At 37.2% G+C, this 15,515-nt stretch overlaps 1 protein-coding gene across 1 annotated transcript in view; it reads left to right on the plus strand.

Moving 5' to 3' along the window:
* Nucleotides 1–514: 514 nt before the first annotated feature.
* LOC104537405 (ethanolaminephosphotransferase 1-like) overlaps nucleotides 515–15,515 on the plus strand; it is a 38,768-nt gene continuing 23,767 nt past the window's right edge. The window contains exons 1-4 of the mRNA XM_010180279.1: nucleotides 515–577; nucleotides 6,633–6,741; nucleotides 8,809–8,883; nucleotides 12,778–13,046. Of these exons, the coding sequence (XP_010178581.1) occupies nucleotides 548–577; nucleotides 6,633–6,741; nucleotides 8,809–8,883; nucleotides 12,778–13,046 (483 nt within the window). The 5' untranslated portion in view covers nucleotides 515–547. The remainder of the gene's footprint in view (nucleotides 578–6,632; nucleotides 6,742–8,808; nucleotides 8,884–12,777; nucleotides 13,047–15,515) is intronic.

A 15,515-nucleotide genomic window follows, 5' to 3' on the forward strand; every position in this document is an offset into this window, starting at 1 on the left:
TTTTGTTTCTGCTACACGAGATCCTGAACCCTGATACTGTCCTATGAGGAGTAAATAGATGGCAGCAGTTTGGGGTGGACTGGGATTTCTGAAATATTTTGTTTGCAACAGATGCAGATATGTACTTACTGGAATTAGAAAAGGTGTAGAATATCTTTAGAAGTCTATCCAATAGGGAAAATTTATTATGGTAATGAACTGTGCTATTTTAGAGCTTATTTTTATAATAACATTGCCTTACATTAATTAGCATAGTTCAAATGGGACTGTTATACTATGTCAAAAGCTGCGTATCTCTGAGATGTAACATTCCACTCATGACCATATTCCATATGCACAGGTCGGTGCTTTTAAATTAAATTAAACTGTATGAATAGTCATCAGAATAAAATAAATTTACACCAGTCACACTCAGAATTATTGTCTTTAGGTGCTGAAGGATGTACAGTGATGGAAAAATATGCATTGTTCAGTGCTTTGTTTAACGTATTTGCTTTTTCTCTCACAGTACAGTGCTGTGGATACAAATCCTTTATCTGTGTATATTATGCAACCCATCTGGAATGAAATTATTAAGGTAAGGGTTTTATTTAACAAAGATATCACATGATAATGTAAGAATTTGTTTTAAATGCAAGTATTTTAATTTAAAATACTTATTAATTAGTAAAGCTGAAATTAAGATAACTATAAAACTCCAAGTGTTACAGGATATGTAGCTATATTTAAGATAGGTATGTTTGGATTTTAAGGGCTTTTTTTTCGGAAAAACAAGGTTTATTTGGTTTCTTTCTGATCACTATACAAAAGGCATCTGTGTCTCTTTTACATCTCTCATTATTACATCTTTCATTAAACAGCTTTGCAGACATTGAAGGGTTTACTTAGTGCAAATTATTTTTCTGCAGCATATGCTGCCTAACAACAGCATGGCTTTATCTCTGTGCTGTGCACATGATTTTATGCAAGTGCTGTCTCATTTTCTCCCAAGGGTACTTGCTCGAGGGAGCTAAGCATTTCTCTGAGAAGCTGAATATGAGAGCAGTTACCATGATCACCGTAATGATTGGAAGATGGCATCTCTTGAATGCATTATGATCTGCAGTTTTTAAAAATAAAACCGCTCTCAATTACTTTTGCTGTTGTTGGCAAAAAAAAAATAATCTGTATCTCAAATAAATATGAACTTGTGATCTCCAAGGAAGCAATGATTTCTGCCTCTCCCTCTTTAGATTGGAGCAGACTTGAAAACAAACCTTTATGCAAACAAAAAAGGATGTATTCAGTCAGAGTGCTATTGGATCTGCCACGTTTGGGTTCTATAATTCAGGTATTACTTATGCTTGATGTAGCAGGAAAATCATAATGTCTCATTTGTAACCGCAATATATTTTCATGAAAGTGTTTATATGACCTAACTTCAGAATTAAAAAGCAAATTGAACATGGTATGAGGGAAAAGCAATTCAAAGATGTGAAACTGAATTCAGTATTTCAGTTGAGAGACTCAGTTTCCATTCCCATCACAGTATCAAGGAAAACAAGGGAGAGGGAAAGCTCCCCTAGCTCTCTGGAGTCCTGTGCAGGAGATGAGCAGAGGCTTCACTGTGCACTTGCACTTTGGTTTAGGAGATCCATGGGTGTTCATCTGCTATCAGACTGAAGGGCAAGTATTGTCAGTGAAAAACTTCCTTTGGAGATGAGTTCTTCTCATGTGTTTTTTCCCTAATGATTTTTTTAAAACCTCCTTAAATTTTAGCTGAGCATGATTTTGTTCACTTCTTGCTGGAGGAGAAACCAAAGCAAAGCACAGGACTGAAACCTGTTTCAAAATCTGGGAGCTCTTAGTACAGAACCAAAGACCGGAATGGCATGCTCTGTACTTTGGCATTACTTTTTGGCATTTGGTTTGGTTTGAACCCTGAAGACAAGGCAATGAATGTTCTGCTTTGTCTTCTGGTGCAAGAGCATCACAGGGTAATTCTCAATGATCATAAGAAATTAAAGGGAAATTGTATTGCTCTCAGCTTTTGTAGAAGGAGGCATTCTAATGTTAAAGATACTGCCAGGTCAAACCAGAGTCCTGCAGGTGAGCTGGGAATGCACAGCTGCAGAAGAGAAAGCAAAAGGCAATGGAGATTGCACTGGAGTCCTCTTGGTTGCACCTAGACATAAAAATGAGAACTAAGGGAGCACCAAACTTATTGGCCAAAATCCAACTGTTTGTAAAATATTAGTAGGAACTCAAGCTGCTAGAATGGTTGTGTTCCTGGTTATGTGCTGAAACCAGATGTGGCAGTAACTGTTGTCCCAAACTCAGTCCAAGACAATTCTGCTCATCTGTTCACCAAAAAATATTTTTTTTTCATTTTAAATGTCACTTAAATAGTGGTTTCATAAAAAATATGACCAAAACTTATTTTTAGAAGGAAAAACCTTGAATGCATTTACTAATCATGGGATGGTTTTTTTTGTAGCTTTAACCTGTTATACCAGCTTTTACCTGCATTATAATTGGGCTATAAGCATGATCTAGAATAAAATATTCAGTGATGTAGCATATAATATTGAATTTACATTACTCAGTTTACCATCTTATTTTTATTTAAATATAACAGTGCATTGCAATAGGAAGATCTGGCAAAACCAGGATAAAGTTTTAAGAAGCAGAAACATTGCATCTAACCTGTTAATGCAAAATTGGGCAGTGGAAGTGTGCTTCTTGGTGACTGGGAAAAGTAATTTCTCTCAGTTCAGACCTCCTAATACATCTGTTTGCTTAAGATGGCAGACAGATATGAATCAATAATCTCTTACCTTCTGATCTGGTGAAAATAAACATTCCACATGGACTATTTTGAACAGATTTTAGAGGAGTTTAAAAAAAAACAACAAAACCACACCAAATGTCATGGAGCCAAGCAAAAGAAAAAGCCCTATGGGAACAGAGGCTTGGGATTTAGGTGTGGCCTTTCATCTGTCAATTTAGTCAAGTTTTTCTGTATTCCATAACACAGAATTCATTGTAAGATGTGTTTCTTACATTATGAGAAATTAAGGAGAGCCTGACGTTAAAAAAGATGTGGAAATTTATGAGCTAGGATGTTGACATATGTAAGAACTAGAAACATGTTGTCATAACCCAGCTCGTTTATCTGTGATGAGGATGTTAGGAAAGCAAAGAATTTGTGCATTTAAGTTAGAAATTCACCTGGAAATCCTGAGCATTGCATTCCTCTCTTTCCTCTTCCTCTTTCTTTTGTACTGTGTCATGTGCCTCTGTCAGTTTGTGTGTGATTTTTGGATGTATGTGCTTCAGAAATGTGTTGAAGCTGATGCTAAACGAGAAAGGAAAGAGTAACTTTTCATGCCTGGATTCTATAATGGGCTTGAAGTACTCTGCGATACTCCTGTCTGTGACAGCTTTTCCCCATTGGTTGAAACTATAACAACACCTCTATGAAAGTACAGGAGATCAATTAACTTTCTCTACATGTTATTTAAAACTATTCTGATTATGCAACTATAGGTATTTCTTCTTAAATAATTAATTCAATGCTCTGTCCTTTTGCCTTTAGTTAAGGTTTGTATTTTTTAATAAAGCACGATCATATGCTATCTGACAGATAATGGATAGTATTAATTTCCTACTTCATAAACTGAATCTTTCTCCTTTATTTGTATGCAAGAGAAATCACATTTGTGCAGGACAATGAGAGGAAAAGGAGGAAATCCCACTGGGATACACAGGTCTATGCCAGCTCCACTGAAGTCAGTTAAACCGCCCCCCCAGTTGCCTTTATGAACTTTGATTTTACCACTAGAATTGGACATGAGTAGAATTTTAGTGGTCTCAAGTGATTTAGTTGAGGAATATTTCAAGTTTGAACAGAGCTTTATAGAAATACATACACTTTACTATTGATTATCTGAACAGACAGTTGATTATTAAAACATTTGCTGTTTGTATTAAGGCTTTTAGAATGAACGGCTGTAGACTCATTAAAACAGAAATCAGTATTTTGTGAAACTAAAATTTTTTTTAAAAGTTCAAGTTTACTATTATTTTACCAGAGAGCGGATGTGATTCTCCTCAGTGGCACCTCCAGTTGTATTAATTGTGTAGTGCATTGATGTATCAGAGTTCTGCTGGATAATAAAGTTTGCAACATATCTTTCTATAGGATACTGGTAAAGTCAGGCTGTGTTTTTCCAACACGTTTAAGGAGTTAATCTTTAACACCCTGTAATTTTTGAACTGTGAAATAAGGTGATGGTAGCGTAATGTCAACCAAAAGAATAAGGGGCATTAAATACAACAAAAAGGATTTTGCAGCTGGAATAGTTTCCAAGTACCTAGACAGATTAGGTTTGGTGAGGATCAAAAGGATGTGCTTAGGGGTTTAACTGCAGGAGAGGCTGTTTTCCTGAGGATAGGTCTCCTCTAACTGTTTTTCACGGTGTGTCTACTAGCTAAAAGGATTTCAAGTATAGCAACATGCTTAGATGGTTTCCGTCTTAAAATATATGATGTTAGCAAAAAGTGGGTTAAAATAATGGCTTCATGTTTTCACTGTATAAGCATAAATTATTTCCTGTAATAACTTAATAATGACATTGTGACTATTTAGAATGATGAACGTAATTAGCAAGCAGACATTTACGGCACCCCACTTTATTTAATAATCAACAATTATTATGAATCATACAGGAGAAATGTCAGTCATTTTGAAACAATACACTGGATGGCATCTGTGTATCCATGTAAATGGTTCATCCACAGGTTGTCTTAATGCACTACTTTGATCTATATTTTACATTAAAAGAGACCAGTCCAGAATTTCTTCAGCATCTGTCCTTCTTACTTCATGTAAGGTCAGAGACATCCAATAAATCCCACAGCGTTTGGTTCATACCAAGTCTCCATCTTACGAGGTTTCTGCATCCCCAGGTAGCAAGATGAGGAGATGCACTGCTGTGTCTGCACGCTGAGCCTGCGCTCAGGGTCACAAGAGGGGACCATGCAGTGCAGGGCTCCTCCACAGATGCTCTCCCAAAGGAGCTTCAGGGAACGTTTGCTGTCACTTGTTCTTAGGGATTTAGAATTGGAGTTTTGAAAACTTGGAATGATAGATTTTTTTTTTTTAACTCTAGCTGTATGCATTCCATGATGAATTTTAAATACTGTAAAAGCTGACATGCGGTATTTTAAAATTAGTGATAAAATCCTGGTCATAAGGAAAGCAATGATCAGAATTAATATTTTCCCCTATGTTATTAAAGAAAACATCTAAGAAATAGAACTGCAAGTTATTCAGGAATTTTCATCTGATTTTTGGAAATTTACACTGTAACCTATCAGATGCGTAATTTCTTCTGAATATTATTAATTGTTCTCTAGTAGAAAAAGAGGATAATTAATCGGGATAATTATTCAGTCCAAGCATTCAAATTCTGTGTGCAAATTTTTCATGCAGTAATAGGATAGAGGAAAAGTGAAGATATAAATATATAAATATATAAATGAGTATGTATTCTTCTGTCTGTCCATCTAGCTAGTCCATAGAAATTAACAAAATATTTAATTTCAAAACTATTACTAGTATCTGAAATGATTCAACTTCTTTTCTTTTAATATTGTTTTGTAATATTATATATTGTCAAAGTACTTTACATACATTTTCACTCCTTTGACTTCAAAGGATTTGATTATAAGCCTCCAATATTTTTATATTTTGAATATATTGATACTCTGTTGGAGTGACAGTAGTGGTGGATACTTGGTCTTTCTGCAAATATATTCTGTCTAAAAATAATGTAGAAAGCTGTGTGTGTTATTTCAGAAAATATTTTGGAGAAACTATGTGACTTGGGAAGTGTTATCAGAAAGGGTCCCTGTTGCGGTGTAAGGAATACCTTAAAGCCCCAGGGGATGAACAGCTGAGAATGGTTAATGGGGCAAAGAATTAGAGGCTTAGGTGAAGAGGGGGAGTCCTTTCCAGCACTCTGCAAAGTAAAAATGATTTCATGAAGTGTTTATAATTCATGGCTAAAGAGGGAGATCCTGCAGAAAGTTACTGTCTAGTGAAGTAGGGAGCTGCTTGTAACAGGGAGATCTTCTGAATCTAAAAGTGTAATGCACTCAGTGTCTGATTTTGCTGGTGTTTTGAGTTGGAAGTTATTGACACACTTTAGAAGAGGAAATTTCCTTGTTCTAGTATAGGAACAGAATGCTTAGAAAACCCCTGCTATGTGGACGCTGAATTACCACACTGGGGTGCTGCAGTCCTCTTTCAGTAGTGGTACACAAAATCAAAAAGCTTCCTTGGTGGCTGAGAAAATAAGGATAGTATATAACATATGAAATACGACATATTTTAAAATTACATTTTTACTGCAGTCACAAAGGTCAGGCAAAAGGATTACATTTTAAAATCAATTTCAGAATTGTATTTTAATTTGTATTTTAATTTGAAAATGGGGAAATATGCACAAATCTGAACATCACTGATGTCATATACAGACTTCTCCTTTCCTGATTTAAAAATATAAAATATCCCATTTAAATAGGGGTTATAATTTGAAAAATGATTTTTTCTTAGATTTTTCTTTCCTTTTTTTTTTTTTTAACAGATAGTGCCTTTGTGGATTGCTCCCAACCTGTTAACCTTCTCTGGATTTGTCATGATTTTAGTTAATTATTTTCTAATATCTTTTTATGACTGGGACTACACTGCCTCAGGTAAATATCCTCATGTTGTAATTTTTTGGAATTACAGAGTTGTTTTGTCATACTTCTGAATGATACAGGGAGGTATTGAACACTTGAATTTTCCACTCATTCCCTTAATGAGGGTCCTTGTTCATATAGGAGGATCTGACTTCACACATTACATATAAATTTAGATAATTTTGTTGGAAGAGATTATTTAATTTCATCCCTAAATACACTTTTCAGCACATGCTGCTTGAAGGCTATGATAATATCTCATGTTATTTAAAGTGTGTGCCAGGGTTTAAATATGCAGCAAAAAAACACCCTTATGTTCTTCATAAGATTTTCATTGGTTTCACATTTCCTAATACCAAAATCCGTGCCTGAATGAGTTAATTCCCCTTTCATTGCTCCATACCTCCTCATTCAAGATGCTTGTAGACAAAGAAGAAACAGTTTTTAAACAAACATCTCTTGAAATTATGACTTTCAAAGTCCAAGTCCACACTGCTCCTCGTGACAGACAAAGTGAAAAGCTTTTTGGAGCTGATTGCTCCTGAGCATGGGGCATGTTCAGTTCTGGACTTCTCAGACCAGCTGTTGAAGCCTGCAGAAAGTAGTAAGCATCTCTCAGGTGATTAATAGATTAAAAAACTTCGCTTTTCTTTAAACTAGACAATTCGGTAACGACTTAAAACTTTTATTTCCTGAAACAATTACATTTGGTATTTTCTTCTACTTTCAATTTCTTCTGCCTGCAGTTAGATTCAGGAGGTACTCTTGGGCATGAGCTGTTTGTACAACAAATTCTAGAAGCGGGAATATTTGTTAGCAGTTTTGGTTCAGAAATAATTCTGTATGAGCATTAAGTTTTCAGGACCAGCATGTTATTTAGTTATCCAGCCTCATCCTTAAACACTTGGGTTTTTATCAATGCAGCTGATATTTTCTAAGTTCTGTAATAAAAGAGCATTCAGCACAGATCTTTTAATGAGATCATTTTATCTTGACACATTTCCAGTAAATAAACACTGAACTTGAAGACATTTGAAATGGTGATTGTCTGTTAGTGTTGAGATTTCTGCGTGCAAGCCTCTTCTCGATTTCAGACAAGAGTGCCCATCACTTTATAACTGATTGAAAACGTTCGTGCAACCTAATGAGCCTTTTGAGTATCATATATCAATCCCATACCTAGGATCAGAAATAAAAGACTTAATTTCCTGGACAGCTGGTTTTCATTCTACAGATTGAAAATTTGCAGCTAGGAGTCAGGAATCACCATCTTTTCTTGCAGAGTGGCAGGGTGAGGCACTGAGAGAAAGGTGGTCAGGGCCCTGCTTTAGGTGCTGACAGCTCCTTGTTCAGCAAGGACACATCTCTGTGTGGAAGTACTCCCCGTGTTCAGTGCTGAATGCCCGAAACCCGCACTTTCAGTCGTTTAGTGCTGGTGTAGTCCTTATTGGGTTATGTTTAAGTTAAATCGAACACTCTTTGGAAAAAATAATTGATTTCTTTAAAAGAAAAACAATAACTGTGGGTTATTGCCATCAGCAGAGCAATAACAGAACCCTGGGTTCTGTCCACTTTAGCTTGCTTTTCCCTTTATTCAAGGAAAAAAAAGGGAGCTAGTATCTGTCCTAGCCTAAGGACAAAAATTTCCTGTTCAGGTCTATGTGGTAAAAGTGCTATACAAATTCTGCATTGGTGCTAATAATAGTTATTATGCTTGAAAACATTTTTTTTGTCTTTAGATATTACATAAACATTAACTGATTTGTTGATGGATAGTCCTCCCATGACCTGTGAATTTTTTTGACTAGTTGCTCTCATTATTTTGTGCAATACTAGAGTCATTTGAGGACCAAAAAACCTCTATCTTATTTTTTTTCCTTTGCGATAAAAACACATTCAGGCCTGCTCATTGCTTCTTTAATAGAGCTCACTGATGACTTAAGGTCAAAACCAAATATTTCAATCTGTTTGACGCAGTGGGTTAATCAGTGGCAGCTTGTTCATATGTATAGGCATATCTGGGTGGATTTCTTTGGTGTTAACCACTGTTACACTGACTCATTACCCAATTTATTTCAGGTACCAGTCCTGGACTTGTTCCCACTTGGGTGTGGCTGTTCAGTGCTTTTACCACCTTTTGTGCTTATGCTTTAGGTAAGGTACAATGAAACAATTTACACATCTGATGTCTTCATATAGTTTTATCTACTAGTTCATTAGTGGTCAGCACTATCAAGATGAAGAGGATAGTGGATAGATTATTGATTGCTCTCCAAAACAGTTGAGATAGGGAAAAAAACCCAAACCCACAACAACAAACAGCCATAAGGCTTAAGAAAAGGCACAATTTTTCATTATATATTAGAGGTTCTATGACTGTTGCTCTTATCTCTTTTGAAAGTCCAAATTATTTTAGAGAAACAATGGAAATCATTATATAACAGGAGTTATTGCTGCTTGGTTTCATAAAAATCTTAGTCCCACAGCAATGATGTTCTGAGAAGCTCCCTGACACCTGCATTAGCAGAAGGTGCTTCAAGGACAGCAAAAATAAAGACAAAGCAGAGGGAAAGGAAAACGTGTGTAGTATTGTGTTTTAACCTGTATAGCACTTCAGTGCTAATGGCATGTCAGGAGAGATGGTATGAATGAAGGCCTGAGCTCCTTTTTCTTTCCTGTCAGTGTTTTTCTCCCATAACACCTATAACTCATTTTAGATTCATATTCCATTTTTACTTTTCATATCATACCATGACTGTATTTTTAGGTACACTGCATCTTGCTGTGCAGGGGTGTGAAGACATAGATCTGAACTGATGCAGATCTGAGAGTGAGATCCATGTTAGCACGGCTTTCTTGCTTTCTCTTCCCAAGCTAACTAATTCCAAACTCGTCTCTCCACAACCTAGTGCAACAGAGGTAATTTTATTGAGGGGACTCAAGGTGACATATTTACATGGACTGCACCATGCTATGTAAATTTACTCTCTCTTTTGGAACCGGTACTTATAAGGCCCTGCATTGCAAAGTGTAGCCATACATTCGTGTGCCATGCTTGAGATACCCAGGTGAGATATAAATGACTTCTAGATCTACACTGCAGCGTCGTGCAAAGACTGTGGTCCCTTTTGGTATCAGACCTGTGCATGTAAGGCCATCTTGATTAACCTGAGTATACATCCTTGTGCAGACATGTCCTTCTGCATTGTTAATGCCTTGCCATTTGTATTCAAGTGGCGAGTTTGTGCCAAGATAATTTTGTCCAGAATTTCTTTGTATTTGTACCATAAAACTCATTGAGACAACCATCCCTTGAAGCTGACTATCAGACAGATTTCTCTAACAGCTCTCTCTAATCATTATCAGAAGCAGCAGTTTCTCTTGTGAAAACCATTCTTTATGTAATTGTAGGGAATTTAATGAAGTGGCTGTTGTTTCATAAATAGGAATTACATATTGGAGCTGTTAGTGTGTGACACCCCAGAAAGCTCATTGGAAATTCAGCTTCTGAGGTTCTTAATGGAGATGTTATTTGCCAGTGAGGCCTATAGTTCCTAATGCTTGGAAGATGAGGAATGTGTTGACAGTCAAAGCTATAATGAACTGATGTATATGTAGATTTTTGTGTCTGCTGTCCAAGCCACTTCATGAAATATTTAGTCTCAGATTTAATTCTGCATGGCCAAAGTTTTCCCTTTGGAAGACTGCAGAGAGCCATAATAACTAACCAAATATGCAGCTTTAATCTCTCTCAGCTTCTTTTTAATGACACAGTTGCTCTCTCCAAATTTGCTAGCATGCTGCTCTTTTCCCCCCATTTGTTAAGGTGGTTTGGTATCTTTTCCCTTTCTGTAAAATGGAATGTTCTTTGCTGTTGTTTTGAATTCCACTATTAAAAAGTTATATAAACTTTAATAAAATTGAAGATTTATGAATCTTCATGAGACAAAATCATAATAATTCTAAAGCGGTGAAAGTGTGGGATAGCATATGTCCACCATTGAATGTACACCATTGTTGGCAGGAATGGTTTCAAACTGAAACCTAAACCAGAAAATATTTTCAGTCTCTTAAAAAGCTGGTGAAACCACATGGAAAATGTGGGTAAAGATTTGTGAAAATCCAATTTTATGTATGTGTTATACATTCCCTGTATTTTTCTCCATGTCCATTATAATTATAAGTACTGTATTTCATGACACCATTATAAGCCTTACTCTTTTTAGTAAAACATGCCTACAAAACGAAACTCACTATTTCACTGATGTACTTGTTTTAGTATCTAATGTGAATACTGTTTTGTGACAATATAAAATAATTTACGAACAGACCAATGTTCTATCATTCTCCTTAAAAAAGTGTTACCTCTATAACTGGATTCTCTCTGATTTGAGGTAGATGTTCTTTAAATATGAAAGACCATATACTGTTTAGGGATATTTACATGCCTATTTGCAAGTTAAGTTTCAGAAGCATCCTAAAATAGACTAAAGAATTTCTACATTTATAACAACACTGTTCAAGTAAACTCAAGCTTATATGCAGTTTTCTTTCAGCACTTTTCTGTAGGATGCTGACAATTCCATGGCACTGTTGATGGAGAGAGAATGAGGTTCTAGAAGGGGGCGAGCTGTATTTGAAATCCACTATGAGATCTTCAGTTTTTAGAGTTATGAGAACTTTCTCAAGAGGTTTGTGTTTGAGTGGAGGATATCTCACAGCTGTTTAGGTATTACAATAGAGAGATAGTCTAAAATTTGTACAGAATGAAATCCCATGTTTTCCTGGTTTAGATCCCTGAAGTATATTTACATTAAATAAAACTCAGAGTACTGCCAAATAATCCGGAGAAGTAGCATATGATCTATAGCAGCTGTGGAGTCTTCGTCACACTCTGCTGAGTTGTATCACTAGTCAGTTTAGAGTTACTATTGCTATCAATAGCTAATAATTGTTGGCTATAGTACCTTCCAAGTAACATTAAAATAGAAAAATTCTCCATGTTATTTTGAGAGTTGGGACAACAATAAGTAATCTGTAAGGGTTGTTCTGTGTACTTTTTCCTAAGAGGTTCATCCTGCTTATTTACACTTAAAGTAGAAAATATTTCTGTTTCTCACCAGCACAGTCTCAGAGAAGAGACTGAGGGTATGGTTTGACAATACAGCCACAGCTGCTAGATGTCCTTCCTCCTTCTCCCTGATTCACCGTCCCTCCTTTATCCCATCTCCCTTGCTTTTTTGTACCATTCACAGCACCAATTCTGTTCAGTGACCCTGAAGGAAATGTAATGTTTGCTGTCTTTCTACCAGCTGGGCAGGCTGCAGGTCCTCCCCTGTTCAGCAGCAGTGAACTCTCAGATCAACTCAAACCCTATTGTCCAACTGCATCCTCAGAGAGGGATCGAGTGCAGTGTTTGGGCATCTTTCAAGCACTTAAGTGTTAAAAGTGATCAACACATAACTCACCTTAACAGTAAGGTATTCTTGTCCCCTAAATTTTCAACTGCAAGACTCTTTAAAATACCGTATGTAGGCACACACACAAATATATTTTGTGGAATTTGCTCCCTGAGGCTGCCATGTGACTGTTAGTCATTGAGGCATTTAGCATCAGGCAACCTAAATGCCTTAGTTAATCTACCCCACAAGCAGTTTAAAGTCTCAGGGGGTCCACAACAGCAATGGATGGACAAGAAACCGTATGGACACATTTCAGTGCTTTCACTGAGAAACCTATTGCAGAGACTGACATAAAACTGTTTAAAGACCACTGGGGACAAGTAATTATAAATGTCTTTCTAAAGCTTGGTAAGGAAGGTGGCATTTAGTCTAAAAGCTGAGGACAGAAAAATTACTTGATAACTGAGGCAAATATTTTATAAGCAATGCTAACATGTTGGTATTGAAGGGACTGTTGTGCTTCAGTTTGCTGTCATCAGTGTGTTTTTCATGTATACTATATACAGCAGTAGTGAAGTGTGTGTGAAGAAAGTGACTCCTCTTGTGCTCTAATTCTTTGTTCCTTTTCCTCTCCCAATCCTTCCAGACTCCATAGATGGGAAGCATGCTCGAAGGACTCAGTCCAGTACTCCTCTGGGAGAATTATTTGACCATGGGCTGGATAGCTGGGCTACCTCCATTTTTGTGCTTTCTTTTTTTTCTGTCTGTTCCCGGGACAATGGGAAGGCTGGAGTTTCCGTATATACAATGTATATATATTTAAGCGTTGTCTTGTTTAACTTTATGTGTTCACACTGGGAGAAATATAACACAGGAGTTCTTTTTCTTCCTTGGGGATATGATATAAGCCAAGTGGTAAGTATTTATCATTCCTGTTTGGGTTTTATTTTTTTAACTATGTTAGTGTTTTCATAATATTACAGAAATAGAAAAACAGAGCTCAAGGCAAATATATTTGGCCAAGATTTTGAATGTGAAATAGCATAACCCTAAAAGTAATTTAGAAATATTTCCTGCATTTGCAAAGAAGGGACACTCTTGAGCAAATTGTCAGCATCAGAAATTCATTGCCTTGCAGGAAAAAATAGGCTTGCAGCAAGCCCAGCAGTCAGATAGTGCCCATGAGAACGTCATTTAACCGCATTTGATCTGTGGTGGTATTTGTGGTAATTATTATGCTATCTGGAGCCATGAGCAATTCTCCCACCAACACTAGGTTCTGAGGCATGATGTGAATTAGTCCAAGTAGTATTTATTAACAGTAACTATGTATTTGTACAATACCAGACATTCTCAATTGTACCACCTCTTACATCGAATGTGGTAATGGAAATAGCATTGTATCTGTAAAGCAAGCATTAACTGTTGTCAAGTGAGTTTTACCCGTGAGAAAATGTCAAAGTTATACTGTTAGAGGTTTCTTCTCCGGGAATAGCATTCAGTATTGTGAATTACGTATCAGCCCACAGCCAGTCCCCAGCTGAGGTCCTGGCTGGCTTACAGCCCTACCTTGTGGTGGATCTCTTTGGAAACATGACCAGGGCACCATGGTGAGTGGTGGCCTCAGTGCACAAATGAGTAGCAGCAGGAACAAGCTCATTACGCTACCAAGGGCCCAGCACTGGGATTTCTGGGCTGGCTTATCTATTTCTTAGGTAGCCAGGCTCTTGCAGCCTGAAGAACACAGTCCCAGTCTTCTGAGCTTCCTGTCACAGGCATGAGATGAAAGGTATGGCCAAATATACATCACTGAAAAGAAGTTTGACAAATATTCAAATATGTGTTTTAACAGAAATAGAGTATTTGAATTAATGGCTGCAGATGTATTGCTGTAAACATAATCAGAATCCAGTGGTTTGAGAACAACTCAGAGATGGTGGTCCAGCTGCGGTGCATCTGTTTTGTCCCCTAGAAATTAGGTTCTGGGAGAAGAAGTTGGCTCAGGACTACAACATTAGGCAACCAGCTGGTCTGCAAGTTTCAGGCATGTCTGCGAAAGGCTTCTTAGTGAAGTTCTTCCAGCAGAGGAGAAATAGCTGTGTTCAAACCAATTTCACTTGTTGCTCAGATGATCACTGTAGATATACATGTGAGTGTTTAGAAAGCTCTTTTGGATTGCCACAGCATCCAAACTCTATTAGTGGTTAAATATGGGAGGGGATATCTACTAGCGGAGCAGTACTGTTAACTCTGTTGGTCCCCTTTAGTGACCTCTGGCTCTGTCACTGCTTTCCCATCTGGGAACAAATAGTAATAACATTTCCCCGCCTTACAGTTTTGTGGTGAGGTTGAATTTCAGTAAAGTTTGTAAACTGCTTTGATTAACTTGTTTGCAAGGTGCTAACAAGTGCCTTTTCCTGTTCCCCTCTGATGCTGAATTGCTGTCCTGCGTGCTTGCTTTCTAGTAACTTCTGTGATGATTTGCCCACAGTCAAAATGATAAGCATATAAATGTAAGGATTTTTGGTGCTATATAGTGCAATCATCAACAGTAGTGGAAGACTGTACTATTGAAGTGTCTGTATGTCAGTTTTCCCATCTGTAAAAATTAGCTTTTGTGGTTGTGATTGCCTGTGAACAAAGCTGAGACAGGATTTGTAGATCAAGATAGTATTTTTTCCATTAGTCTAAACTACATTTCACACACACCATAAAGTACATAACATACCTTTCCCAGCTGTACTTACTAGTCTAGTTGAAGATCTTAATTCCCCTACAAACATTGCTTTGGTCTTGTTTTGTAAACCCATTTGGCAAATTTTGTATGATGTGTGCACTATTAAAGGGAGCTCTTCCTCTCCAGCTACTTGGAAGGGAGGATGCTGAGGCCATTAGCAAATGGCTGATGATGAGTAAGAAAGGTAATGTTCCCCTTGCTGGTTTCTTCCCCACCACTTCTCTGCCAGATATTCCCACAGTCACAGGGAGTGCAGAAGAACTGCTTTCAGACTGATTCCCAATGTTTAGTTTACTATTTCTTCCATGGCATTCCCAGCTGGATTGCTGCATGAATGTGCCTCTCTTCACTGTCTAATAATTTCACTGGCAATGTGATGCTATTGCCTTGGCATGTCAGACATTCAGGTGGTCTGTTCCCCCGCTTCTGCTTTTATAATTGATGGTAGCCAGGAACTTTGGACTTCAAAGCTCAGGAAATAAAGTAATTGATATAAGTGTGCAAATAGATAACTGTTGACCCTTAATGAAAGCTTAACTGGCACATAGCTTCCAGGACACTGCTGCTGAGTCAGCTCCGCTGTGTATAAACACAGACAACCCTCTCACTGGCTCTCCGTTAATTGTGGTGTAAAAAGAGCCGCTGTT

Source organism: Mesitornis unicolor, unplaced genomic scaffold (genome assembly GCF_000695765.1).
Source record: "Mesitornis unicolor isolate BGI_N332 unplaced genomic scaffold, ASM69576v1 scaffold7430, whole genome shotgun sequence".
NCBI classification, from domain to species: Eukaryota; Metazoa; Chordata; class Aves; order Mesitornithiformes; family Mesitornithidae; genus Mesitornis; species Mesitornis unicolor.